The sequence below is a fragment of the Mustela lutreola genome, chromosome 2 (assembly GCF_030435805.1).
Source record: "Mustela lutreola isolate mMusLut2 chromosome 2, mMusLut2.pri, whole genome shotgun sequence".
Lineage (NCBI taxonomy): Eukaryota > Metazoa > Chordata > Mammalia > Carnivora > Mustelidae > Mustela > Mustela lutreola.
Genome location: NC_081291.1, coordinates 145,043,565 through 145,071,041, shown reverse-complemented (window position 1 = coordinate 145,071,041; position 27,477 = coordinate 145,043,565). Strand labels below are relative to the sequence as shown.

The 27,477-nt window shown below is 41.5% G+C and overlaps 1 protein-coding gene and 1 non-coding gene across 5 annotated transcripts in view; both read left to right on the top strand.

Moving 5' to 3' along the window:
* The window catches only part of ARHGEF26 (Rho guanine nucleotide exchange factor 26), a 123,468-nt gene that overhangs the window by 72,082 nt on the left and 23,909 nt on the right, over window positions 1–27,477 (top strand). For all 4 annotated transcript variants that reach the window (XM_059163714.1, XM_059163713.1, XM_059163712.1 and 1 more), the window contains 3 exons: window positions 1,381–1,455; window positions 10,295–10,384; window positions 16,839–16,993. In XM_059163714.1, coding sequence (XP_059019697.1) covers window positions 1,381–1,455; window positions 10,295–10,384; window positions 16,839–16,993 — 320 coding nt within the window. The remainder of the gene's footprint in view (window positions 1–1,380; window positions 1,456–10,294; window positions 10,385–16,838; window positions 16,994–27,477) is intronic.
* Window positions 27,226–27,332, top strand: LOC131826147 (U6 spliceosomal RNA). The gene has a single exon (XR_009351444.1). It is a non-coding gene; the product is annotated as a U6 spliceosomal RNA (small nuclear RNA).

Sequence of the window (27,477 nt, the reverse complement as noted above, 5' to 3'; positions counted from 1 at the left end):
TTAGGACTCAGGATGCCAGCTTTTAGGGACATATACCAGTATTTTTCATACTGCTTCTGTACACATTAGTGGGTCATGAAATTGATTTTTGAACCATAACCAGTATTTATTAAAAAAGTGGAACAGAGGGACACGTGGGTGGCTCAGTCCTCTGAGCGTCTGCCTTTAGCTCAGTGGGGAGCCTGCTTCTCCCTTTCCTCCCTGGTTCTGCTCTCTCACTATCTCTACTGCTATCTGTGTCTCTTTCTCTCAAATAAATAAATATAATATTTTAAAAAGTGAAATAGAATAGAATGTATGGAATGTGATATATACATAGTTCATAATGTGATTATATATTTTATAAAAGACCTTTTTTCATTTTTATGTTCACATGTCCTGGTTGCTAATGTAAATGGATTTCTTACAGTGGGTCATAGTAAAAAATGTGAGAACCATTGACAAAAGTCCACAGGTGGGACACTCTGCTTCTCACATAGCATTATGTAATAATCCTGACACCTGACTTCCAGCTTTGTATGTCTGGTACTCACGTACATTTAAGGTACCAGTTCCAAACTTACCTTCCATCTCTGTTTGATTCCTATTGCTGTAATCAGTTTCCGCAAATGTGAGAATCTGGCCACCTGGGCAGAATCTAAATGTACTTAAAGCATCATCTCTTCAATTTTGCTTCATTTGGAGAGTTAGTTAAACGTGTTGAGGTGAACATTTTTAACAATTGAAATGATTCCATTGGCTTTGAATGGATATGGTTTCAAAGATTATTTGTATTAGCCCTATTTGAAGTCAATTTTAGCATCACAAAAATTGCAGTATAGCTATATCAAGAGAAAGAGAAGATCCAGCAGCCTGTTTTTCTTTATCTTTTTATTCAGTGATAGTATCTACAAACATAGTTACTTTGAGTAATGATGACAATGTTAATAATTAGTTTTACCATTCATCGAGGGCCTACTGTATGATAGGCACTCATAAAGAGCTGTATGTGTATTGTCATTTAATCCTGGCAATAGCATTGTGACATAGTTGGCTTTATTCCCATTTTACAGATGAGGAAACTGAGTCTTCTAGAGGTAGGGTTGGTGACTTGCCCACAATCAAATAGCTAGTAAGGGACAGAACTTGGATTTGAAACCTGGTTCCTCCACCTCTGAAGTCCATTCTCTTATGTAATCATTCCCTGGATTTACTTAGATCCTGTGCATTTAAAGACTGTTTCCTAGTTTTGTCATCAGATTTTAATGTAATCTTTATAGTCTTCCATAATGTCATGTTCAGCATTGTTAAGTTTGCTAAGAGGTTGTGGCTGGACCTTGATTTTATTTTACTTAATAAAATAAATTGATTTTTTTTTTCTTTTCATTTACTTCACTGCAGACTATCTGTCAGAAAACACCGAAGGACTCTCCAAAGTATGAGGTCTGCAAAAGAGCCCTAAAGGAAGTGAGCAAGGTAACTATTGAAATCTACCTTGTCCCTCAGTAAACCCTTCAGTTTCTCAGAAGAGCACACATCTGGGTTTGATGCTGAGCATTGGGAGTTCTCAAAGCCATTCACATGGCATTCTTTAGGGAGCTGAGAAACAAAATAATGTTTGCTGTTCTCAAATGAAGAGAGTGTTTTTATTATTTTACACGGTCTTGCTATAAGGGCCAATAGAGATCTCATTTTCCTTTGGTGTCTGGGTAGTCGTTTATTCATTCTTTCATTCATTAAACAGCTGTTTACTGAGTATCAACTACTGTGCCAGGCATGATGCCAACCCCTGAAAATGTGGTGATGTAGACTAGACGTAAGACAGTTGTGGTTAATGTCCTCATGCAGTGTGCTGTGTAAAGGGGAAAGCAGGTGTTAAGTAGGAATTACAATAAAGAATGGGGAGTGACACGGTAGGGAAGGACATAGTGATGTTTTAGCTGAAACCTAAAGCAAGCTGAGCTCTGAACCAGGGCTTGGTGGGGAAAAGAGTGTCTTGAGTATGTGTAGAAACCCAAAGGCAAGAAAAATACTTGGGGCATTTGAAGAAATGACATGTTCTTCATGCGGTTATAGAGCCCAGTCTAGGAAACAATACTGGGGAGCCAATGTTAGGGAAGTGTGGACCTTGTCTTACGACGACGATGCAGAAGGTATAAATTCATGTGTTATAATGGTGGCAGTAGGGGTGGGACCATTTTGAGGCTTTTGTATTGATTAGGCTAGAGGTGACAGTGGCCTTTATGGATGTATAGTAGGCTGTAGAGAAGCGATGTATAATATTGGGGAGGTGGGCACAAAGATTGATTGGGTAAGTGTATTTAAGATCATGGAATATCAAGGAGTCAAGGAGTATGGTTGCTGGCTTGGGCAGCTAGATGGATGCTCTTATTTACCTTCACAATAGAAATATAGGGAGAAGTTGATGGGTTCCATTTTGGATATGTGACAGTAAAAGTTAAAAAAAATTCTATCAAAGTATAGAATATTCAAGTTGGCTGAATAAACAGGCCAGGAGCTCATTGGAGAGACTGGAATTGGAGACGTGGATTTGGGAATCATGGGCATGTGATGATTTTTGAAGCCGGGAGAGGAGATGAGATCACCCAGAAAGAGTGTATAAAGTAAGAAGAGTAGTGAGTCTGGGACACAACCATGAAGACCACCACCACCATTCATCTTGTTTAGGGGAAAGGTACCTAGAGAGAAGACTTAAAAAAACAAAACATACCAAAGAAGGAGGAAAACCATAATGGCCTGGCGAATGGCAGATCATTTGGTGGAAGGACGGTCAGCTTGGTTGAGTGCTCCTGTAAGATAAAGTGAAAAATGAGTCAAGTATTTATAGGTTTATCATCAGGCGAATTGTGTCCTGGCGCTGGTGGGCGTGGAAGCTGGATTGCCGTGTGTTGAGGAACGAGTGGGAGATGTGGAGATGCTGCTGGCCAGCAAATGTAGCTGCTGCTTCAGCACTGGGGCTGTGCATGGAGAGAGAGAGCTGCAGCTAGAAGGAAGTGTGGGAATGCCTTTTTGTTTGTCCAAAGATTAGAGAAAATGTGGGAGCATTTCAATGCCAATAGAAATGTTGAGCTGAGAGCAAGCAGTAGGTGTAGGAGTCAATGAAGATAATGTGTGAGCTAGGCAAAGCGGGGCAGAGACAGTGGTAGTGCCAGAAGTTTCCCAAACCACTTGTAGCTACCATACCACCTTCAAGTCTGGCACTTCTATTTTTTTTTTTTTTTAAGATTTTATTTATTTATTTGACAGAGAGATCACAAGTAGGCATAGAGACAGGCAGAGAGAGAGGGGGAAGCAGAGAGCCCGATGTGGGACTCGATCACAGGACTCTGAGATCATGACGTGAGCTGAAGGCAGAGGCTTAATCCACTGAGCCACCCAGGTGCCCCAAGTCTGGTACATTTTTGTGCCAGTTTCTGTGAGATAGTTTTTCTTTCTTTCTCTCTTTCTTTCTTTCAAGACTTATTTATTTATTTTAGACTGAAAGTGAGTTGTAGAGACGGAGGGAGAGGGAGAGAGAATGCTCTTGCAGACTCCTTGCTGAGCATGGAGCCCAGTGTGGGGACTCAATCCCAACACCCTGAGATCACGACACGAGCCGAAATCAAGAGTCGGCTGCTTAACCGAGTGAGCCACCCAGTGCCCCTGTACTTTTGATCAACTCTGAGGTGACTCTGTTTTATGTATTCTCATCCTTGCCAATAGTACCTACAAAATCATGGGTTTGGTGAGCTAGTTATTATTCTAATATATATATTTTTTAAAGACTTTATTTATTTATTTATTTGTCAGAGAGAGAGAGAAAGAGAGAGAGCGAGTGAGCGCACAAGCAGGCAGAGAGGCAGGCAGAGGCAGAGGCAGAGGGAGAAGCAGGCTCCCTGCCCAGCAAGGAGCCCGATGTGGGACTGGATCTGAGGACTCTGGGATCATGACCTGAGCCAAAGGCAGCGGCTAAACCCACTGAGCCACCCACGCATTCCCTACTATACATCTTTATATTAAAAGTAAGTTTATCTGTGTCTTAGTTCATTCAGGCTGCTGTAACAAAATACCACAGACCAGGTGTGTTATAAGCAACAGAAATTTATTTCTCCTAGTCCTGGTGGTTGAAGAGTCCAAGATCAAGGTTGGGTGAGGGGTCTTCTGGTGGGCGGCAGATTTCTTCTTGTAGCCTTACGGTAAAGGGGCTGAGGGCTTGGTAGAGCCTCTTTTATAGCACTAACCATATCATTAGGGCTCTATCCTCCTCATGCCTTTTTTTTTTTTTTAAGATTTTATTTATTTATATGACAGAGACACAGCGAGAGAGGGAACACAAGCAGGGGGAGTGGAAGAGAGAGAGAAGCAGGCTTCCTGCTTCAAGCCCCAATGTGGGGCTTGATCCCAGGACCCTGGGATCATGACCTGAGCTGAAGGCAGACGCTTAACAACTGAGCCACCCAGGTGCCCCTACCCTCATGACTTTTAAAGCACCTCCCAAAGACCCCACTTCCGAATACCATCATCTTTGGGGTTTAGGATTTCACTATATGAATTGGAGGGATACAAAAATGAAACCATAACAATCTGTCAACTGCTAAAATTCACCTCTTGCCCCATCAGTGGTGTGTACATCCCACTTCGGGAAACACTAAGTGAAGAAACAGCCTGACAAATGTGAGGTGACCTTAGGTCCCACCACCAGTGGGTCTCTTCTCCAGGACCCCGTATCCTGTGCTGCCTTCCTGGAGGCGGTAGGTAGATGGTCTTTAGGAGATGCTACTAATGAACTTCTAGCATTGGACTTGGAAGAAATTTTGTCAGATTTTACTTGGTTGTTACTGAGAAGTTGAAAAAGAATTCACACAGAAGAGGAAAGAGGAAGGCTGTAGTAATTGTTGAATTGAACTAGGAATGATATTTAGTGTTTTTCAAGAATTTCACACCGCAGTTAAAATAAACCACTACATTCCTTCAGGCATCTCTTGTTCACTGGATTTGACACTGGTAGTTGTAGGAAAGGCGGGCAAAAATGTAATGGATCAGTGAATTGCCTTAATCTGATACTATAAACATATAAAAGGCTCTCTGTGAAGAAATGCCCTTCTAGTGACTTGTTTCTCTGCATTTCTTTCTCTCTCTTGAGCACAAGTTATGAACATCAGAATTATTTCTTGAGTCTCCTAGTGGTGTATGGTAGCTAAAACCACTAATACAGCCAACTCAGGAATTAACTTCTTTTTCATCTGTCAAGGTTACTGATGGGGTTTAAAGATTCTGGGAGAACAATAATCAGTACTTTCAATAAAAAGAGTGTATAAATAGAGCATTTGTTGTTCAAAATTAAAATGCAGAAATTTTACTTGTTTGCTTTAGTTGAAAAGAAAAGAAAGTAGGAGTTTCCAGTATTTATTTTAGAGAGTGACACTTGGTATATCAGGGTCCAAGTTTTTAGAAGGAGACTACCTAAGGCCCTTGGGCAAGTGTCTCTACATAGTTACTCATTCTTGGAAAAAATGAGTAATATCTTTTCTGGCAATTAAAATACTAATGAAATTTATTTGCGTAGTATGAATAATATGTCACTGAAATTCCTCGTACACGTTGCTGAAGTGAGTGTAAGTGCTTACTGAATTTGGGGCCTTAGAAAGACTTAGTGGCCTCATTGAACAACTCAAAAACAAGAAAGATATTTCTGTTAAATAAAAATGTGTTTACTTCCCGATTTTCTGTTCACATGCTGGGGTGGAGCTACGGGGTGGGCGATTGCCCGGAAATCTCAAGTTCAGCTGGTGCGGAGTGGTGTCTGAGGTTCAAGGAGTGGGAGGTTGGAGGGTGGGTTTCTTGTGCCAGAGAAGTCTTTCCTGCCCTCTTCTTGCATTTAGTCTCCTGAAGGGACTAACTGCTTTCATTCTCTCCTCATAAAGATGATACTTCTGTTTGGAGATCTGTTAAGGTATAAGCTTTTCTCCTGGTAGTGAAATAGCCACTTCTCTTTAATCTTCTTCTGTAGCTTACTGGTTCTACCATTTGCAGAAAGGTAGGCATACATATCTGTTTCCCTGGAAAGATCCCTAAGCTATATCGTTACGCGAAGAACATTAAGTTGCAGAGCCATACAGATGGTGTAATGACATCTAGATAATCAAGTGTGTTGATGCTTGTATGTATGTTAGCGGTGTATAGTTTACCAGTGTATAGAAATCGTCCCAGAATCATACACATCGAACTTTGAACTGTGTGGAAGGGAAAGATTCACAAGGTTTCTATTTTCACTCTAAGTACTACTTTAAGGTTTACAAAGGTATACTCTGAAAATAAACTAGTAAGTGTACATTATAGAAAACTTGGAAAATTTAGGTAAGAGAAAATAAAATATATTGGTACTTTTGTCAAAAGTAATGACTGTTGGGTCACTTGGGTGACTTATTTGATTAAGCATTTGCCTTTCGTTCAGGTTCTGATCCCACAGTCCTGGGATGGAGCCTGACATTGGCCTCCCTGCTCAGTGGGGAGTCTGCTTCTCCCTCTCCCTCTCCACACCTCCCCCCTTCCCCCACCACAGCCCCATTCTCTCTCTTGCTATCTGTCTCTCAAATAAATAAATAAAATCTTAAAAAAAATAAGAGAGGGGCGCCTGGGTGGCTCAGTGGGTTAAGCCGCTGCCTTCGGCTCAGGTCATGATCTCAGGGTTCTGGGATCGAGTCCCGCATCAGGCTCTCTGCTCAGCAGGGAGCCTGCTTCCTCCTCTCTCTCTGCCTGCCTCTCTGCCTACTTTGATCTCTCTCTGTCAAATAAATAAATAAAATCTTAAAAAAAAAAAAAAAGAGTAATGACTGCTGTCATTCTACTACATATACTTCCAATGGGATGTCTAATCCAATACCAATATATGGTATAAATGTACCCAGAAAAATTGATTCTTATGGTACCCATTTCACTTACTATTCTACTAGCACTGCCTGGAACCTTGTCTTACATAAATGATTGTGCTTATCTCATTATTTCTAAAGACCAGTTTCTAGAAGTGGGTTTGTTGGGACAAAATTTAGGTATTTTTAAAGGCCCCCAAGTACCTTCAAGAAAGGTTGCTCCCAAGCCCATGGCCACCAAAAGATATGTAAATGTCTGTCTTTCTGCACACTTATCAGCATCAAATATTCATTTAATCTTTGTGAATGTGGGGTGTCTGAGTGGCTCGCTCAGTGGGTTAAATCCTCTGCTTTCAGAGCGGGTCTTGGGCTCTCTGCTTAGCAGGGAGCCTGTTTTCCCCACGCTCCTTGTAATCTTTGTCTTTCAAATAAATAAACTCTTAAAAAAAAACTTTGTGAATGCAATAGATTGAAAATATTTTAAATTTATATTTCTTTGTTAGAAGGTTTGAGCTTTTTTTAAAAAATAAATTTGGCTTAAAAAAAGTTAGCGAGTTGAATTTAATAAAGCTTTGACAGCTGCTGAAGGAAGGCATTATTTTAATATGCTGAGCCTGATTTTAATAAAAACACCAGAGCACACATTTGCAAACGAGTTCTTGTCCCTTTGAAATAGTCATTAAAATGGGCTCCACTGATGAGACCATTGCTTAAGACATTTGGGGAATTTTCTTGTTTTTAATATGCTCTCTGAAACCTTGTCTTCTGTTGTGGTGGCTGACTCCATGGACTTTTGCTGATGGAATCAATATTTGGAAGTTTAGGAAGTGTGATGATAACCCAAACTTAATGCCATTTTCCCTTCTCATTTTAAAATAGGATAATTATAAAGGAACTGCTGCTCCTCTACCCTGACCCCACCCCCCTTTTTTAAAGTGACTTAGAAACTGTCTCTGAAGGCTGTTTACACAGAAACATTTGCTGAGTGTTCCTTGTGTTTTTAGGTGCTGGGCTGTGGGCACTAGGCTGACAAATATGGAAATCTCACAATCTCTGCTCTCCATTCTCTTTAGAGAGAAACTGTCCCAGATAAGTCCTGAGAGATAGGTGGGGGGTTATAAATCTAGATAAGAAGGAGTCGGTTGGACAGAGTGGACTGAAGGGTGTTCGGGCAGTGGGAATCACACATGCAAAAGGGCAAAGGCAAGATGGAATGTGGTGCTTTGACCAGACATTTTGTAAGGCTGAGGTCCAGGATAAGAGCAGTTGCCAGATCATGGTGTTGCTAAGACCTAATTCTGAAAGCTCAGGGGAGCCTACTAGGGATTTTATAGCCCAGGCGTTTCATGATCAGATTTGAACTTACAAGGACTGATAGTGTTATCATCAGGATGTGTAAGGGTAAGGTAGGAGCAACGGGTGACAGAGAATTAGTAGGCCAGTAATCCAGGGAAGAGGGGGTTTGGGCCCGAGTTCTGGGCACAAGGCAAAGGGAGGGAAATGTTACAGAGGACAAAGGAGAAGGAGGCGACTGAGAACAGTGAGGGCCAGGGTTTCGGACTGGGAAGGTGGATGATGCTAGAACTAGTCACTGGCCTAGAGGACACGGGACCACAGGGAGGGGGTGATGAAGGGGGTGTGTAGGTTTGGTCATTCTCATTTTAGAGTTCGAGCTGCCTGTGGGCCATATAGGAAGTTGGTAGTTGGTGGTAGAACCCAGGGGACAGACCAAATTCAGGAACATAGATACGGGAGCTGTGAACATATTCCTCAAGAGAATTTGTGAAAATGTCTGGAGCCTTGGCCGCCTGGTTAGATTTCCTTTCAGCATACTTAATCCTTTCAGCATACTGCAGTTTCAGATTGCCCCTAATCCTACGCTGGGTGTTTTAGGCCCTTGTTTGTGACTGGGTGTAGCCATCCATCCTTGCATCGGTGGCCTCCAGGTTCAGACTGAAATATAAGCTGTAACTGAAGATAGGGGTACCCCCCAAATCTAGAAATCTGTTAAGCAATTGGAAATCATTTAAGCGTCCATCAGTAGGGAATTGAACAAACACATTGGGGAAAGCCTGTGATTGTAGCATAAATTACATCCTCTCTCTCCCCTGCTGAAAGCCTGTGAGTAACGCTTCTCTTTGCACTCGGAATGCAGTCCAGATGCGTTAAGAACTTGTGTGCTTTGACCCTGGCCTCTGTCCCTTCATCTTGTGCCATCTTCCTTGTGTCAGGCTCTTTTCCTTTCTCATGCACAGAATCACTTTACCATGATCAGCCCTTTGCTCTTGGTGTTCACTGTGCCCAGACCAACGCCAGGACCAGGTCTGAAAGGGTCTCGAGCCCAGAGCTTCTGTCTCCACGGAGTGTGAGGTTCACCAGCTCCCCCAGCACACAGATGTGTTCTTGTGCACCAACTTGGAAGCTCTCTGAAATTCACAGTCTGGGAATTTTTAATGGAGGTTTCATTCTGTAGGCATGATTGATTCCATCACTGACGATTAGTGATCAAGCCAATCGCCAGCCTACTCCCGTCCCCAAAAGTCTGGTTGGGGAGGGTCTGGTGGGGCTGAAAGTTACAACCCTCTCTGTAATCACTTGGTTGGCTCCCCTGACAACCAGCCTTATCCTTAGGGGGTTTCACAAGCTACCTCACTAAGGTAAATTCAGATGTGGTTGAAAGGGGCTTGTTAGGAATAGGAAGACACTCATTTCAGCATTATGGCCTTGGAGCTTTCAGGAACTGGGAACAGAACTACATATTATAACTAAAGATGCCCCCCTGGCTCTTATATAGGAAGTTACAAGGGCTGAAGGGACTGTGTGCTGGGAACTAAAAACCAAGACCAAATGAATTTTTTATTATAAATTACAGGCCCCCATTAAACGTCTTGGAATACATTCAGTTCCTAGGTAGTTCAGTAGTTCTAGTTAAACTGAATCTCCCTTAGCTTGGCCATCCTTGAAAAATCATCGACCCTTGGGTTCTACCCAGAGCCTTCCCTCTTTTGGCACCCTGTGTATGGTTCACATGCTTTGCAGGTAGGACTCTGCTTAAAATTTGCCTTTGCAATTGATAGTCTGATTTGGAAGTGGGGAGAGAGGAAAAGCTTGCCCTGAGGCTGGCTGAGGTTTCCCTGGGGAAGGAGAGGAGGAGGACAAAGGAAAGGAGCCAGAAGGTCAGAGACCAGACTGTGGGAGAGCCCTCAGAGCACATGTGTCCCGGAGACTTCTCAGGACTATTTTTCCCCCTCTGTCTTCACATCTTAATGACACCATCTATAACTGGGTACAATGTCTTCACTGTGTAAGACTGTGAGTTCTTTAACTGTTCGAAATGAGTCTCTGGAGCTTCCCAAGTGCAGCTTATTTCCTGCGAGAGATCTGCATTTGAGATGGAGGTTTCTCTCCTTGACCTCTTCACCGTCCTTCTTCTTCTTTGTTCTCAGCTGGTTCGACTGTGCAATGAAGGAGCTCGGAAGATGGAAAGGACTGAAATGATGTACACAATTAACTCCCAGCTGGAATTTAAAATTAAGGTATTCTCGTGTTTCTTCATAAACAGATTTATTGCTGCTCTTGCTTAAATCTTATGTAAATAGAGACAGATAGTTAAGGGCAACAAAGTGCATAGGAATTTGCTTTTCAAAGAAGGGCCATAAATTGACCGGAGATGAACTGCACCGGCTGAGGGCATCATAGAAGCTCCAGGCAGCTCTGCTCCTGCTTATGGTAACCAGATAAAGTTGCCTTTCTCAAGGCCACAAGGTTAGGTTTATCTAACTAGCACATTTCCTCACGCTGCCTCCCTAAATTTAGGAAAAAGGGTAGTTTAAAAAAAAAAAAAAGAATTTTAGAATGGATAGTGATGTCACGACTATTCTCAAAGTGTCCTGCAAAACAAACAAAATCCATACATTGTAGCGCGTGTTCTCCTCAATTAGGTAAAGACACTCCTCTTCCATTCTGAAAAAAAAGAAAAGAAAAAGATTGTTAGTGGAGTGTTCTTTTCAAATTAGTTTTTCTTCCCTAATTCTTTTTTGGGTATGTGCTGCCTCTCCCTGCTTGTCGATACTGTTTAGGAGTGGATGACAGGATGTGTAAAGAAGAAAATGACTGTTAATGGCAAATCTGGGTCATAGTCCTTTGTTGGCTCACAACTGAGTTCTGCATGGATGCGGGATCACACGATTGTGATTCTGTTGTATTTGTAACTTGTAACTTTAATTAAACAACTTAAAGTGACTAGTCGTATTTTTTCATAGTAAAAATGCTCCTAAATTGCGTGGTAGGTATCTGTGAAAGGGATCAGCATTTCATGGTCTTGTGCGGAAAGGAGATTCTCTGCCTTGCTGTTATGGCTGGAGGACCACTGGTTCAGTAGAGCTGTATGCTTTTATTTTATAAATGAGGAATATAAAGTCCAGAGAATACTTAATTGTTAAAGGGATCACTGGGCTAGTGGTGATGGAATCAGGCGGAGGGGCCTGTGTCTTGACTTGAAGATCAGTGTAAACTCTCACCAGAACATCCTGACTACAATGGTTGAGAGGCAGGAACGTGACACATAATTCTTAGAACGGAAGATGATGTGTACTTGTGAAAAACAAATGCACATATGCAGTTTGTCATCATGGCCTTCTACAGAAATGTATAGCCATTTCCAAACCCATCTTTCCTCCCTCCCTCCCTCCTTCTCGGTAATTCGTTTCTAAGTATTTTAGAAAATATACCTAGACATCAAAAGCTTTATCTCATCCTTTCTGAAGATTATAAATTCCTAACCATTTTGATTTTTAAAGATGATAAATCTTTTCCCTGATCATTTTTCTTTACTGAAAATCTGTTGGCTTGAGATATCTTTAAGCTCTGTTTCTCTAGAGCCCCAAATTAATTTGTAATTGAAAAATGCTTACCCCACGGATCCTTAAAAATATATGGTTAACATCAATGGAGTTCATGAATTTTGGGTTTTTTGTTTTCTTTTGGTTCAATGATTAAAATATTTGCAAGCCTAAAGGAAGATATTCTGTGTTTAGATTTACAATAAGACCCTTAATTCAGACTACTTAGGAATACGTAAAATCTGAGGATATTATTTCCATAGCACTTTATGGGCAACAGTGGACATTTTTATTCCATTCATTTTAAAGAGGAGAAGCTATAGCTGTTTGAAGAAGTCAAATGATTTGTCCAAGCACATGTGTTGCTTCAACAAATTTTGTGAGCACTTTCTCTGTGGAAGGCAGCCAGAAAACCAAAACCTGATTCCTGTCTTCAGGAAACTTAACCGTCTACTGGAAGACCCCTGAAGTACACAGGAGTCTGCATCGTCTGCTGCTGTCACTGTGGATGGAAGACAATTGAGAACTTCTCTCCTTTCTTTAAAAAAATTTGTTTTAGAATTCAGTGATTCATCACTTACATACAACACCCAGTGCTCATCATAACAAGTGCCCTCCTTAATGCCCATCCCCCATCTAGACCCTCCCCCCACCCACCTCCCCTCCAGCAACCCTCAGTTTGTTCTCTATAGTTAAGAGTGAATTTTATGGTTTGATTCCTCCCCGCACATTTTTTTTGGGGGGGGGAGAACACTCTCAATGGGAAGGGGTGGTCAGCCCTACCCATGAGACATACTGGGCCACGTGGGGAGCTAGTCGCAGTCAGGCAAGGCTTCATACCAGAGGTACCTTTAAGCTGAATCTTGAAAGGTGAGTTAGGAAGGGTCTTATAGAAGTAAAAAGGAGGAACAAATGGACAGGGCATGGCTTCAGCTGCTTTAGCCCAGCAGTTGTATGCATCCAGTGTGGGTAGGCATGGGATGCAGGGGGAGAAGGCAGAGTCAAGCAGTAAACAGCAGTTCACGTTGGGGGGCCTTATGTGCCAAGAGGAACAGCTGAGCAAGGTCATCTGGGAGCTACTGAAAAGTTCTAAGCAGGGAAGCGACACTTCAGCAACATGGGAAAGGCCTTTTGAACTTATTCCAAATCCAGAAGTCATTAAAAAAATTGGTAAGTTCATATATATGAAAAAAATTTTAAAATTTTTTCTATAGAAGAGAAAAATAAGACTTAAAAAAATAGAGAGAGAAATAGCAAACTGGAAAAATATTTGCAACTCACATATAGACAAGAAGTATCTTCAGTGTATAAGCTCAGAGAGATAAGAAAAAGTTAAGGGGAAAAAAAAATTAGGAAATTGCAAATTAGAAAATAACTCCAGCAGCTACTAGCTCTGTGAGTTTGGACATTACTTTATGTCTCAGTTTTCTGAACCTTAAAATGGGACTGATGATAGTTACTTTCCCTTAGGGAGTTATTGTGAGGATTAAATTCATTATATAAAGGACTTGGAACAGATCTGATTGACAGTAAGCAAGAGGTAAATATTCAGATTCTTTGTCAGAATAGTTTCATAGTATGGACTCTGGGAAACAAGTGGGAGATTTTAGAAGGGAGGGGAGTTGGGGGCGATGGGTGAGCCCAGTGATGGGTATTAAGGAAGGGTACCTATTGCATAAAACACTGGGTGTTATATGCAAACAATGAATCATGGAACACTACATCAAAAACTAATGATGTACTGTATGGTGACTAACTTAACATTAAAAAAGAAAGAATAGTTTCATAGGCCTGGTAGGCATGTTGCAGAGGGATGAAGAGTGAATAAGATGTGAAACTGTTTAAACAGATTAGACTTTCCATCCAAGAACCCTGGCAGTAGGAAGGAAATGAGGGCTCTGGAGAAAAACTTGGTCACCAGTTAAGATCAGACACCAGTTTGTACCTCAGATCCGAGTATTTTTTCCTGTAGACCCCAGCTTTCTCTAAAAGTTGCCTCCTCAGAGTTGGGGAGGAATATTTTTTTGTCTTGTAATGGAAAGTTTGGCCTTATGAATAAGCACATGGGGAAGTTGAGGATGCCGGGCTAGACCATGAAACATAAATTAAGTGCAATGGAGTGGGGTGGTGTATTGGTGGGTGGATAGGTTTCCTGGTCATTATTTGGGGACTTGGCTTATAACTAGAAGTCCAAGATATAGTGGACAAATGCAGAAGTCTGAGGTATTAAAAAGTCTGTGCATTACAGAAGACAGTTTGGTGGCTTCGAGTTCTCATATGACCCAGCAATTCCACTGCTAGGTAAATACTCAGGAGGACTGATGACAGTCATTCAAATGAAATGTTTTATGTGAATGTTCATGGCAGCATTATTCATAATAGCCGAAAAAGTGGAATTGACCCCAATGTCCGTCAAGAAAATAGGTGAACTGATGAATAAAATGTGCTACATTCATAAAGTGAAGTAGTGTTTAGCCATAAAAAAGGATTAAAGTTCTGATACATGCCACCATTGAAGGTCCTGTATTCAATAATTCTGTTGATATGGACTATCCGGAATAGGCAAATTTGGAAGGTAGATTACTGGCTCCCAGGGCCTGGGTAGGAGAGAGAGGGCAGTATGGAGAGTGACCGCTTACTGCATATAGGGGTTTATTTATTTATTTATTTATTTAAATTCAATTAGCCTACATATAGTACATCACTAGTTTCAGATGAGGAGTTCAGTAATTCCTCGGCTGGTGCTCATCACATCACGTGCCCTTCTTAATTCCCATTGCCCTGTTACCCCATCCCTCCACCAGTAACCCTCAGTTTGTTTCCTATAGTTAAAAATTCTCTCTTGGTTTTTCTCCCTCTCTGATTACTTACCATTCAAGTAATGAGAATGTTCTGAAATTAGGTGGTGATGATTATTGCATTGCACTGTGAATGTACTAAAAGTTACCGAATTACATGTACACTTTAAAATGCTTAAATGGAGGTGCCTGGATGGCTCAGTGGGTTAAACCTTTGCCTTTTGGCTCAGGTCATGATCTTAGGTTCCTGGGATCGAGCCCTGCATCGGGCTTTCTGCTCAGTGGGGAGCCTGCTTCCCCCTCTATCTCTGCCTGCTGCTCTGCCTACTTGTAAGATCTCTCTCTCTCTGTCAAATAAATAAATAAATAAATAAATCTTTAAAATGCTTAAATGATTAATTTTATATTGATTAAAAAGTTATTCATCAGCAACTCTTCTTTGTATTGCTGGCCTATAAAATTGTTAAATTTTACGCAGAAGCTAGTTTTCTAAGATGCTGCTTAAAACCAAAAAGAATGAAAAGTCTTTTCTCCATAGAAATTATTTCAGGACTTTTAAGGAAATATTTTTGTTCATGTATTTCTTTTCTAGTGTTAGTTCTAGTCAGAGTTTCTTAACTAGGGGCATTCATTTATTCTACCGTGGATTGTCTGGATTCTCTTCTTTGGTCATTTTAGTAGTTTCTTCTTTAAAAACAAAAACAAAAACAAAAAAAAACCCAAAACTATTGAAATGAGTTTAATCTCCTAATAGTAAATTTGTAAACAAACAACACTTATAATGCCAGATTTTTGCTTTCAAAAAAGCATTGACATCTTGAAAACTGCTGCTGATTTTAGATCTTAATTTTTGCCTCATGGAATGTGAGGAGTCCATAAAAATCAATCTGTTTTTAAAACTATGTAGAATGAAAGATATACTTCCCTTGTTTCCTGAACCAAGAACTGCTCTCGGGTGGCGTATACACTGGACCTGAGCCGAAGAACGCCCTCAGTATATCCTGTAGGCTTACACGCGCTAGCAAGTTAGCTCTGTGTTCTCCACAACTGCATCCCTTTCATGGGACCAAACCCGACACGTGATCCCTTGTGGTGACCTCTGGGGTGGGATGGTAGGGTCCTCCCGAGTTGTCTAAGCATCTCTCTGTTATTGCCTTTTAAGTCTCAGCCATCCCAGTTGGATAATTGTTTGATTTGCGATTTGGGGGCTGGAAACTCCATGAACTCCCTTAATAGCCAACTTCGAAAGTTTGAGGTCAACCATAATCTTTCATCTTCCTTTCTAAACCTTCAGGAAAATAGTCTGTAACTGATGAGCAACCTCCTTACAAAGGTCCCTTTATAAAATTAAAAAAATACATATATGAGCGTGTGTGTGTGTGTGTGTGTGTGTGTTCGTGTATGAAATCCTTTCTTAGCTTTCTTATTTCTTCTCTATACCCTCAGTTTCCTCTAGCTATTTTTAAATTACTGTTCCCTGAAAAGGATGGCCTTTGGAACTATTACAGCTGTGTATGTGTCCAAGACCTTTTGCTTATTCTCTGGGTACAGTTTTCAAAATCAGATTTTTGACAGTAAGCATTTCTCATAACTTAAAAAAAAAAAAGAACTCAAGGATAAGGATTATTCTGTAGTTTTGAGAGTTTTTCAGTTGGAAACTGGGCACTGAATAAAGAAAAAGCAGTATGTAATTCCTTGGATACAGGCTTTTCTATGAGATGAAGATGGATTATTTTGAAAGAACATAGTTTGCATAATGAGAAAGTGGCCTGATGCTGTCAGAGATGAATTTCTATGAGGAAAACTACTATAAACTTAAGAACAGGTGTTCTCCAGACTATGACTAAGTAAATATCAGTAGACAAAACATAGTTTGTAGGGTTTTTCCTGTTGAATAAAATCCTTTTAGTTGATAAAGTGAATGTAGACGTTTTTGTTTTTTGTAACTATAGTTATCAGGTTCTGTTCTGTGATATTTAAAATAGCAGCAGTTTGGTACTGATAGATTTCCTTTTGATGCTTTTCCATTTTAAGTGACTCCCTGTCCATCTTTTGAGAGTTACAGAAGGGTAATAATTTGGGGCTGACCCAATAATATTTTCTCATTGAGTTTTAGTTGTCTTATAAGCAAGTTAATAGTTTTTTCTATTGGGAAATAATTGTTCTTCTTTCATTTCCTCTTGGAGAATATACTGTACTTCTCTAATTATATTTCACTGTTATATACTTATAAAGTAATGATGTATACCAGGATATGTATTGTTTGTTTAGATGGGAGTTTAACTTCCCCTTCAATAATCTTAAAAGGACTTTCATTTGGCTTCATACACTGAGTTTTTCTCCTTCTGTAGCCTTTTCCTTTAGTCTCCTCTTCCCGGTGGTTGGTCAAAAGAGGTGAGTTGACAGCCTATGTAGAAGACACTGTGCTTTTCTCAAGAAGGACATCTAAACAGCAAGTCTACTTCTTTCTCTTTAACGACGTGCTCATTATCACCAAGAAGAAAAGGTAAGCCATTTTGTGATGTTGCTGGCCGTATGTCTGGTTTTAAAGCTCTGTAATTCAATTGTCCTTTAGGGTTGATTATCCTTTAAAAGCTTGTGATGTTAGACTTACAGTTTCCCTGTGTGGCATCATAGTAGCATCCATGTTTCATTTTCTTTAAATTTCATACCCAGTCGAGACTGAGATCATCCCTGCCAACCTCTGTCTAGCTTTTCCAGTGCGCAAGCCGCAGTTCTGAGCATTTTACACATTTTATCATTGGATTCTCATAACATCCCTGGGGAGGTAGCACTCGTATTATTCACTATCAGCGTTTTTCACACTTCTTCTGTCATAGAATTTCTGTACAAAACACATCAAAGTTGCTCCAGTTGAGAACAAGCTGGGACACAATTCGAGTGTTTGTAACTTAATTTGAAACCCACTGCTCTTAATGGCTACTGGTCTAGGAATTCTCCCTGTGACTGGGAGAATGAGAGCAGTACGCCAGTACTTCCTTCTGAAGGGGATAAAGTCAGTCAGCTGGGAGAGTGTTTCTCACACACACACACACACACACACACTCACACACACACACATACACTCCCCTCAGCTCTGTGTTTTTAAAGATTTTATTTATTCATCTGAGACAGAGAGACAGAGAGAGCACAAGTGGAAGGGAGCTGCAGGCAGAGGCAGAGGGAGAAGCAGACTCCCCACGGAGCAGGGAGCCTGATGCAGGACTCCATGCCAGGACCCTGAGTTCGTGACCTGAGCCGAAGGCAGATGCTTAACCATCTGAGCCATACAGTGGCCCCAACTCTGTCTTTCTTTAGGGAACATTCTTCATCAAGTGTACTCAGTGTCTTGAGGGATTGCAAAGTATTTTTTTACTGGTCCTTTGTAAATACTCCATCTTTTCTAGAATGTGAACTTAGAGAAACAACATAAATCTGTGGTGTTTTTTCACATAGGAAGGCAATGATGGTGGGTTGAACTGCTGGCATAAAATAGGTGTAAGTGTAGTTCATGGGGTGCAGTTTAGATAGACAAGGGGAAAGGGAAACCTGGTAACAGTCCTCTATAAATGTATAAAATAAAAGTGCAGGTTTATCATGAGATAGTTTAAATTCTACCTCTGAGTTGCTGATATTTCAGCTTGAAAATTCAAGCTAAATTGAAACAGAGTAGGAGCTTTTCTTTTTGCTTCTTTTAATTTGCCTGTATTATAAATTATTTCAGCTGCTGCTTGGTGTCCAGCTGAAATGAAAATTATGTACAGTCTATCCTGAAAAGCCGTACTACGACTATGATAAATACTTAAAGATGCTACTTACTGTTTTTCATACTTAGGAAAATACTGTTGCCATAACTTCAGGAAGAAATTATTTCTCTTACCTGGGACAGTTTCAGTAGTCCCGATAGCTAGGTAAATTTGATAAATAAAAATTGGGGAGGGATTATAATTTTGTATTTTTATGTTTATTTGGTTTCCTATGAGATAGCATGCTTTTTTGGCTTTCTTTGAGATGTTTTGTTTTTAGGAGAAAGTAATTATATATGACTCTTCAAATGCCATTATTCTGGACTTTTAACATCTTCCAGCTGTTGAAATATTTGTTCTGTCTCAGTGGACCAAAAGCTGGAACTAAACTTTTCATTTTCTTGATAAAATATACGTTGACAGGACGAAGCTGATCTTAAATATAAATGTAGCTTTGATTATGATGTCTTCAGTGAGTTCATGAAAACATTAAGGGTATTTAAGCCAATATAGCACAACTTTTATTCTCAAACTTGCGTAGAACTACCCAGTAAATAGACTTTTGGAACTTGAGAATTAAGGTATATGCTCTTCTACTCAGCCATGTGCTTTGCCCTCCATGGCGGATTTTGTCGTTATGGCTGGTTTTGCCTCCACAGCTCTCCCACATGTATTTGCTCAGGTATGTTTGAACTTGTATTATTAGCAAGTGAAAGGAAAAAATATATACATATGGCTCCAACGAAGAGGGCAACCTTGATACCTGTCTTTGCCTTTACCAAACTGGGATTTCTTTTTTCCCCTTCACCATGAGCTCCTCATATTTCTAGGAGAATAGCACTGAAGGCTCAAGTTGTTTATGACCTGAATTCACGGTGACGGTGACAAGCAGACCTCAGAGACTTGATAAACAGGCTCGGTTAAAAATGTACAGTATGTGCAGCCGTATTTACCCTGTAGCTTCAAGGAGGCAACTACGAATGCTTTGCATGCCAGAGGCAGCAGCGAAGGAGATACGACAGCTTTGAAGACGGCAATAATTTAGACTTGGCTGCGAGGTACAGATAAAGGATAATTACCTGTGCCAACTCTGGAGGGCCGAGCCACCCACCCACTGCCTAATTGTAATTCCAGGGTTCAGCCAAGGGACTTAGCTGCTGGGTCTTCTAGGGGTTTCAGCTTCAGGGAGGCTCCTGGCTACCGGGGGAGACCGCCTGGGAGAGCGGTTCCTCTTCCTCCTCTGACCCAGTCTGGCAGCTGGTTTACGCTGAGCACACTCCATAGATGGCAGTAGGTGTGGCCGCCTCGGCTCTGTGACCTGTGTGTCAGTGCCAGGCTTGCAGAGCTGGTAGTGACTGCAGGGCTGTCCTCCAGGGCAGGGGTTTTCACCTTTTTTAGACAACTAGAGGAAGTTTCCATTATCCCTGGGCTGGTTATGGGTCACTGTATTAATAGTCTCTTCGACCACATTTCTGAAGGATACGTGACCTGTTAGGCTCTTCTGGATGAGAAAGTGAATTCTTTGTAGTTGAAGCTCTGACTGCCCGTTATGTAGGTACTTCTAGAGCAGAGTTCTCACCTCAGTGCTCTTCTTTTTTTTTTAAAGATTTATTTATTTGGGGCACCTGAGTGGCTCTGTGGGTTAAGCCTCTGCCTTTGGTCCAGGTCATGATCTCAGGATCCTGGGATCGAGCCCTGCATTGGGCTCTCTGCTCAGCAGGGAGCCTGCTTCCCTTCCTTTCTCTTGGCCTGCCTCTCTGCCTACTTGTGATCTCTGTCTGTTAAATAGATAAATATTTGAGAGAGAAAGCACGAGCCAGGGTGGGGGGCGGGTAGGGAGAAGAAGACTCCCTGTGAAGCAGGGAGCCAGATCTGGGGCTCGATCCCAGGACCCTGGAATCATGACCTGAGCTAAAGACAGATGCTTAGCAGACTGAGCCACCCAGGTGTCCCCTACATCAGCACTCTTGACTCTTGACAGGATGTTTTAGCAGCATCCCTGGTCTCTACGTACTACTTGTCAGTAGCCTCTCCTTCTCAGTTGGGACAACCAAAAATGTCCCAGACATTGTTGTATATCCCTGGGTGAAGGGTGCAAATTGCCGCCATTTGAGAACCGCTGAACCGCGGTGATGCCAGACTGTCAACGAGTACTGCCTTCATGATAGGGGGTGTGCAAATGTGTCCGACCTGACAGAGCACCAACAGTAATACTGTAATAGGGGAACAGACTGCCACATTATATTCCTAGAGTATTGAATAATAACCTATTTATTATTATCCATTACGGTACACAGACCATCCCATGTCCAGCCTCAGGGACCAAGTACTTTTATGTCCACATTTGAAATGTGAAAACTGACTCCAAGACCTAAATAGGTTCAGACTCGCACAAGCCTTATTTTGTGAGGTAATTCACTGCCTTATTTTCCTTCGGTGCCTTCTCTCTGGCTTGAATCCCCTCCCCCGAATTTCTTCTGAAGTAAAAGCCGTTCCTTCTCTGTTAGTTCTTTTCAGCTGCTATAGCAGAGTCTCACAGACTGGACGGCTCAAGACATTAGGAATGGACTGTGTCCCAATTTTGGAGGCAGGGGTCCAAAATAAAAATATTTGCAGGGCCTTGCTCCCTCTGAAGTCTCTGTGGAGAATCCTGCCTCACTTCTTCCAGCTCCTTGTGGCTCCTGGGACTCCTTGGCGTGGAGTAGCATAACTCCACTCTCTGCCTGTCTTCATATGGCCTTCTCTCTGTGTCTCCGTGTGTCTTGAAATCTCTCTCTCCTTATAAGGACACCAGTTACTGGATTTAGGGCCTGCGCTACTCCAGGATGATCTCACCATAACTTGATTACATCTGCAAAGGCCATATTTCTAAATAAGGTCCCTTGGACAGGTACCAGGGGTTAGAACTTAAGCAGACTTTTGGAGGGCACAGTTCAACTCCCTACACTCCCCCAGCCCATCACCACTGTAGATTATGATCACATAATGAATAAATTGTGCTTAAGAATGATGTCTGAAGCCAGTTGTAGAACACACCTTTTTTTTTTTTTTTTTTTTTTTAATTTTAACATTGACTGATGCCATTTTACATAATTTTGGAATGTCGTCTTGGTCATGTGACTCCAACACCTCCGTTTGGAGGACTCATAGTTTACCTTTATCTATATCTTCTCCTTCAGACCTTTTCCTTCTCCAGGGTCTCTCCTCCTTTGTTAAAGCCACTCCCTGCCTCCAGTTGCTCCACAATTAACCCAGAAGATGACTTTGGCTCCGTATCCTCATCGCATTCCCCTGTCCAGCCAATCACTTATCTCTTAAGCAGCCCGTGTAATGGCTTCTCTCCTCTCCTATTGCCAGTGCCCTTGTGGAGACACCTTGAATTCACCTATGAGACATCTAACTGGAACGCCACCATCCCCCCATCCACTTGACATTCTACGGAAGAATGTAAAAGTATGCTTTTTAAAGGACACATCTACTCAGTCCATCTCTTGCAAATGGCCCTTCTGTGGTCCTCCCTTGTTCTTAGACATACTCCACTACATTTCTAGCCACCAGGACCCGGCACAACTTTCTTTGCCCGACTTCTCTCCCTCCTCACTGATCCACTCCACCCAAGCCTTTTCTAGGCAAAGTCCTTTTTTATTCTTGAGGTCTTGAGGTCTAGATGAATTGTCACACCCACTGGGAGTTCTTATCCAGTCCTTGGTAGTGGATTCATTTCTGTTGCTTTATGGTCCCATAAAACCCTGTACTATCTCTAGCCATAACATTTGTGTTATTATGTGTTCACGTCTGTCTTGCTGACCTTTGTATACTTAGTGGGTAGCCCAGTGACCAGGCCCATAATGATCATTTATAAATGTCTGTTAAATTTGAACTAATTGTGGAAATATAAACAGTTGGAGTGAATGCATTATTCCAGGGGCAGGTCCCCCTCATTCTACTCCCAAACTAAAATTACTTTGAATTCTTCTTTATTTTTATCTTTATTTTATTTTCTAAATGGATTTTATTTATTTATTTGACAGAGATCACAAGTAGGCAGAGAGGCTGGGGAAAGCAGGCTCCCTGCAGAGCAGAGAGCCCGATGCAGGGCTTGATCCCCAGGATCCTGAGATCATGACTTGAGCTGAAGGCAGAGGCTTAACCCACTGAGCCACCCAGGCACCCATGAATTCTCCTTTATTTTTAAAGGATGTGATTTTTGTATTCTGCTCCCTTAGATATTAATTTTTGATTAATTTTGACAAAAACAAATCTGGACCTCTGTTTATCATGTGGCTTATCATATCTCTGGGATTTTACCTTATAACCTCAATTTCAAAAACATTTAGGACTATGTTTGCAAAAGTGTGCCCTACAGAGGAAGTGTTTTTAGTACTGCTTTTCTTTTGTCCTATCATATCAACTAATGTTTGAGCTGAAAGGAAAAGTGTTATCATACTAAAGGGTTTAAGGTAATAAAACTGGTGAATCATCACACACACACACACAGACACACACACAGCAAGTCAGGTGACCTTGGGAAACCCTCCATCTCCATTTCTCTTTGGGAGATTCACTGTTGGATCACTTAGGAAAGCTTTTGGCTGTGTGCAACAATTCTCAAATAACAGTGGTTCAGATCCTCTAGATAGTTCCTTCCCTCTGCAACATGTGGCAAAGTGGGGCAGTCTGGGCTCCGTGGTCACAAGTAACTCAGCCCTTGTCCGTTCTTCAGCTGTACCATGCTCTCTCCACTTTTTGCCCCCAGGCAGATACCTTCACAGTTGCAGATGGCTTCTGCAGGTCCAAGCCTCATGATTTTGTTCAAAGACATAGGAGGGAGGCAAGGCTTAGAAATAGAGGCTGACCAGGGGGGGCTCTTTACTCAAGAGGCTTTCTTTTTTTTTTTATTTTATTTTATTTATTTATTTGTCAGAGAGAGAGAGAGCATGAACACAGGCAGACAGAATGGCAGGCAGAGGCAGAGGGAGAAGCAGACTCCCTGCCGAGCAAGGAGCCTGATGTGGGACTCGATCCCAGGATGCTGGGATCATGACCTGAGCTGAAGGCAGCTGCTTAACCAACTGAGCCACCCAGGTGTCCCGATTTCTTTTTTTTTTTTTTTATCAACAGAGGAAAACCTTCCCCAGACAATTCCCTGAAGACTTCTTATGTCTCATAGTTCAGTCATGGGTCCCAAGACTTATTAGACAGGAGGCTGGGAATGCTGGCATAGGACAAAGGTGAACGGGAGAGCCATGACTGTTTCAGTTCAGCTAGGATGCGTCCCCTAGGGTTGGACACAGTGGGACGTGGTAATTGAGAAGCAGGGGAGGCTGACAGCTGATTAGATCAGACAGTTCCAGCCACAACGTGGAAATCATCTTTTCCATGGGACACTAATTAACATACAAGGAGTTTGGGAAGCCTAAAGAATGCTGTAAAAGAACTCAGGCTTGCCTTTAGGATAACCGCGGGGAAGGGAGTGTGGCCTTCAAGTCAAAGAAGCCAGAAGTGATTGGAGATCTAGAACCCACTTCTGTTTGGCTGTTGCTGCTTATCCGGCTGTGGTTCATGTGAGTGTCTCTTCGGTAGTGCTTTTTTGTTCCCATCGGCCGAGATGTGTCCTTCAGCACGTTCAGAGCGCGGGGATCCATGGGCCTGATGGGGGGTGGGGAGAGGGCATTGGGCATCATACTGAGAGAATGCAGAAGTCCAGTCTAGTCTTGTCTGTAACAGTAAATGTATCACGTTCTGATTTTTTTCATTCTTCTCTTGAATTCTCCACCCACAAACAATGTGACCATGGTGTTTTCAGGTATTTCCTGCAGTTAGAGGAGTAGTGATAGTAAGAGTGATCGTGATGATAAGAACCTGTATTACGGAGCATTAACAGTATACCAGTAGCAGTGCTCCAAGTGCATAGGGAACATAACACTGAGTTGTCAAAACAACCTAGATTAGTACTATTTCCATTTTATGGCCGAGGACCCTGAGGCAGAGAGAGGGAGCGGCTCTCAGCAAAGCCAGGATTCTAATCTGAGTTTCTGACTCCACAGCCCCTCTCAGAACAATTTCTTGATGCCTATTCTTTTTAAAGATTTTAGTTGTTTGTCTGTCAGAGAGAGAGAGAGGGAACACAAGCAGGGGGAGCAGCTGGCAGAGGGAGAGAGAAAAGCAGGCTTCCCGCTGAGCAGGGAGCCCGATGCAGGACTCGGTTCCAGGACCCTGGGATCATTCATGACCTGAGCCAAAGACAGATGCTTAACTGACTGAGCCACCCAGGTGTCCCTATGCTTGTTCTTTTTTAACTTCATTTTTCTAGACTATTTTCACTTTTCTGCCATCCTGTAACACCATTGGGAAAAATAACCTAGACACTTGGTATATTTCTTTGTTTGTTTTGATAAACACCTTTACTGATCTAGGAGAAAATTAGAACCAGTACCAAATTGTACTTGTGAGCTTTCCTCTGCCTTTCGATAATCTAGCGTCAAAATGTAGGGAAGAGTTTCCTTTTCATGACATTTCCTTCCTGAAGACATTTAAGGCCGTGGATTTGTACTTTCTGATTCCTTGTTACATAAATCTTCTATATATTGACATAATTTGGACTCTAAGACACATGACAAATCCTCATGGTTTTAATAAAGGATTATCTATAAAAATTACTACCAGATCATTATCATAAGTTCAGGGACTTAAGTTAGAACTTGAGTTTCCCCAAGGAGTTTGAATGCCCAGTGGCTTACAGCTGCACAAACTCCCTGGAAAGGGTCATGGAGTGCCTTGACCCCATTTTGAGTTTTTCTATTTTGAAGGCTTTCCTACCATAGAAAGTTGAAGTCACCTGACATTGTCTCTTCCTCTGCAGGGTAAACTTCTTCCCTGGAGATTAATTTTAAGAGAATCTTGAAAAGGCCATAAGATTCTCTTACTCAAAGCACTTGTATTCCCGGAACATAAACCTTGGTTATTTCTGATCACTTGTGGTACCGGGTTCTAAATTCAGGATAGTGAGATAGAATAGGAGAGGTATGGGAGCCCTGTTTCTTTTCTTTTTATCTTCTTTTTCTCTGGCTGCCCCACATACCGTTGATTCCTCTAATGTCATGAATAGTTTGGGTATCAGTTCCTCTAGCCCATAGGAAGAGTTGACATTGCTATTCAATGCTAAAAGCTGTGGTGACCAAGAAGCAAGAAATCCATGTCTGGGATCAGATAGACCTGGGCTCAAATCCTGGCCATGTGATCTTGGGCAAGTTACTGTTAATCTTTTAGAGCCTCAGTATCCTCATCTGCAAAATGGGTTTAACAGTTCATCTTCTTCATGGAATTTCTGTGAGAGTTAAATAAGATAATGCATGTAAAGCTCTTAAGACAGGGGCGCTTGGGTGGCACAGTCATTAAATGTCTGCCTTCGACTCAGATCATAAACCCAGGGTCCTGGAATTGAGCCCCACATTGGGCTCCCTGCTCAGTGGGAAGCCTGCTTCTCCCTCTCCCACTCCCCCTGCTGTGTTCCCTTTCACTGTCTCTCTCTGTTGAATAAATAAAAGCTTTAAAAAGAAAAAAAAAAAAAAGCTCTTAAAGCAGTGGACAGTCCCTGCTCAGTGGCTGAAACATGCTGAGTATCATTATTATTCCCAGTATCCTCTCTCTCTCTCTCTCTAAAGATCTTGGCACAAATCAAGTTACTGCCCTTCTGCTTCTAGATTATTTTATAATTAAAAAAAAAATGGTTTGATACCTTTAGCCAGTGTTTCACTTCTGAAAGTTATAGGGCACTCTGTGGTCAGACCTGATTTATGGCTCCTGCTATGTGATCTTAGGAACAAATGTGTTTAATCCAATGCCTCTCCCTCTCCATCCATATCAGATGACAAGTGAATGAGCAATAACCATTGATCTATTTTTATTCTTTTATAAGTTGATGTGAATCGCTTGTACCATTTTGTAGTAGCGGTTCTCTAGCAACATCCCTTACGACTGATTAGAGATAGGATAACTTTGTGGCTGAAGAAAGTGAATTCAGTGTGTATTTTTTCCTTTCATTCATAGAAGTCAGTGGAAGGAAACTTGAATGTGAGGATTACTTAGTTATTTGTAGTCACCCTGTTACCAACTTAAGAAGCTGCCTACCAGTCCTTCAGAGCTTGTTTCTGGTTCTGGTTATGTCAGCGAGAAAGCTTGAGTAAGGTGCTAACAACCTCTCAGCCCTGCCCATCTCTCCTTTTTGAAGACCACAGGTTCAGGGCATCCTGTGGGCGCTCAGGGTCCTGGAGTGTGGAATCTGGAGCTCTGTGGGGAGGGGAAGGAGGCCTCTAGTCCCTGTGATGGGTAACTAGCCATATTTTGGGGGGATGGTGATTCACATCAGATCCTTATCTTACCAACAAACACGGTCCTTATAACTATTTGTTATATGATGACAATGAAATAGGAAGCCTGCAACATGTTTGTTAGTCTTCAGAATAATTTTTGAGGAACTGAGCAAGTAAGTCTTTTTGAAATCATCTTCTGGATAAATATCGTGCCTTGTTTTGCTGGGAGTGCTGCCACACCATGGATTTCTTGACCCAGGTGTTTAGTTCAAATCATCCTTAGTCTACTTGCCCGTTTGCAAAGTGCCTGTAATTATCAAGCTTTTAACAAAATGTCAGGCAATTAAAATGCGTGATCTGTCAGGAAAATTAAAAATAATAGCTAACGTTCACTGGTTGTGAGCCAGACATGATTCTAAGAGCTTTATGTGCAATAAGATATTAAATATATTATCTCTCTTAATCCTTACAACAATCTAAGGAGATTAGTATATTGTTCCTATTTTACAGATGAGAAAACACAGAGAGGGTCAGTAACTTGAAGATCACAGTGAGTAAGTGATAGAATTGAGATTCTTACCAGACATTCTAAACCAAGTTTCAACTCCTACCTATTATACTGTAATTCATTAGTTGAAACTTGTACAGCACTTCAATCAAAACTTGTTTGTATCATTCTAGTGCTTGCTTCGGTGGCACATAAACTGAAATTGGAATGATACAGAGGAGATTAGCATGGCCCCTACGCAAGGATGACACGCAAATTCATGAAGCATTCCATATAAGAAACAAAAACAAAAAAAAAAACTTGTTTGTGTTATTCTAAAACCAAGCTTTAAAACTGAAATCAACATCCATCTTCACTCAAAATAAGTTTCAGTATAGACCAATAGTCTTTGTCCCAGAAATATTAACTAGGGTAATCTTTATTC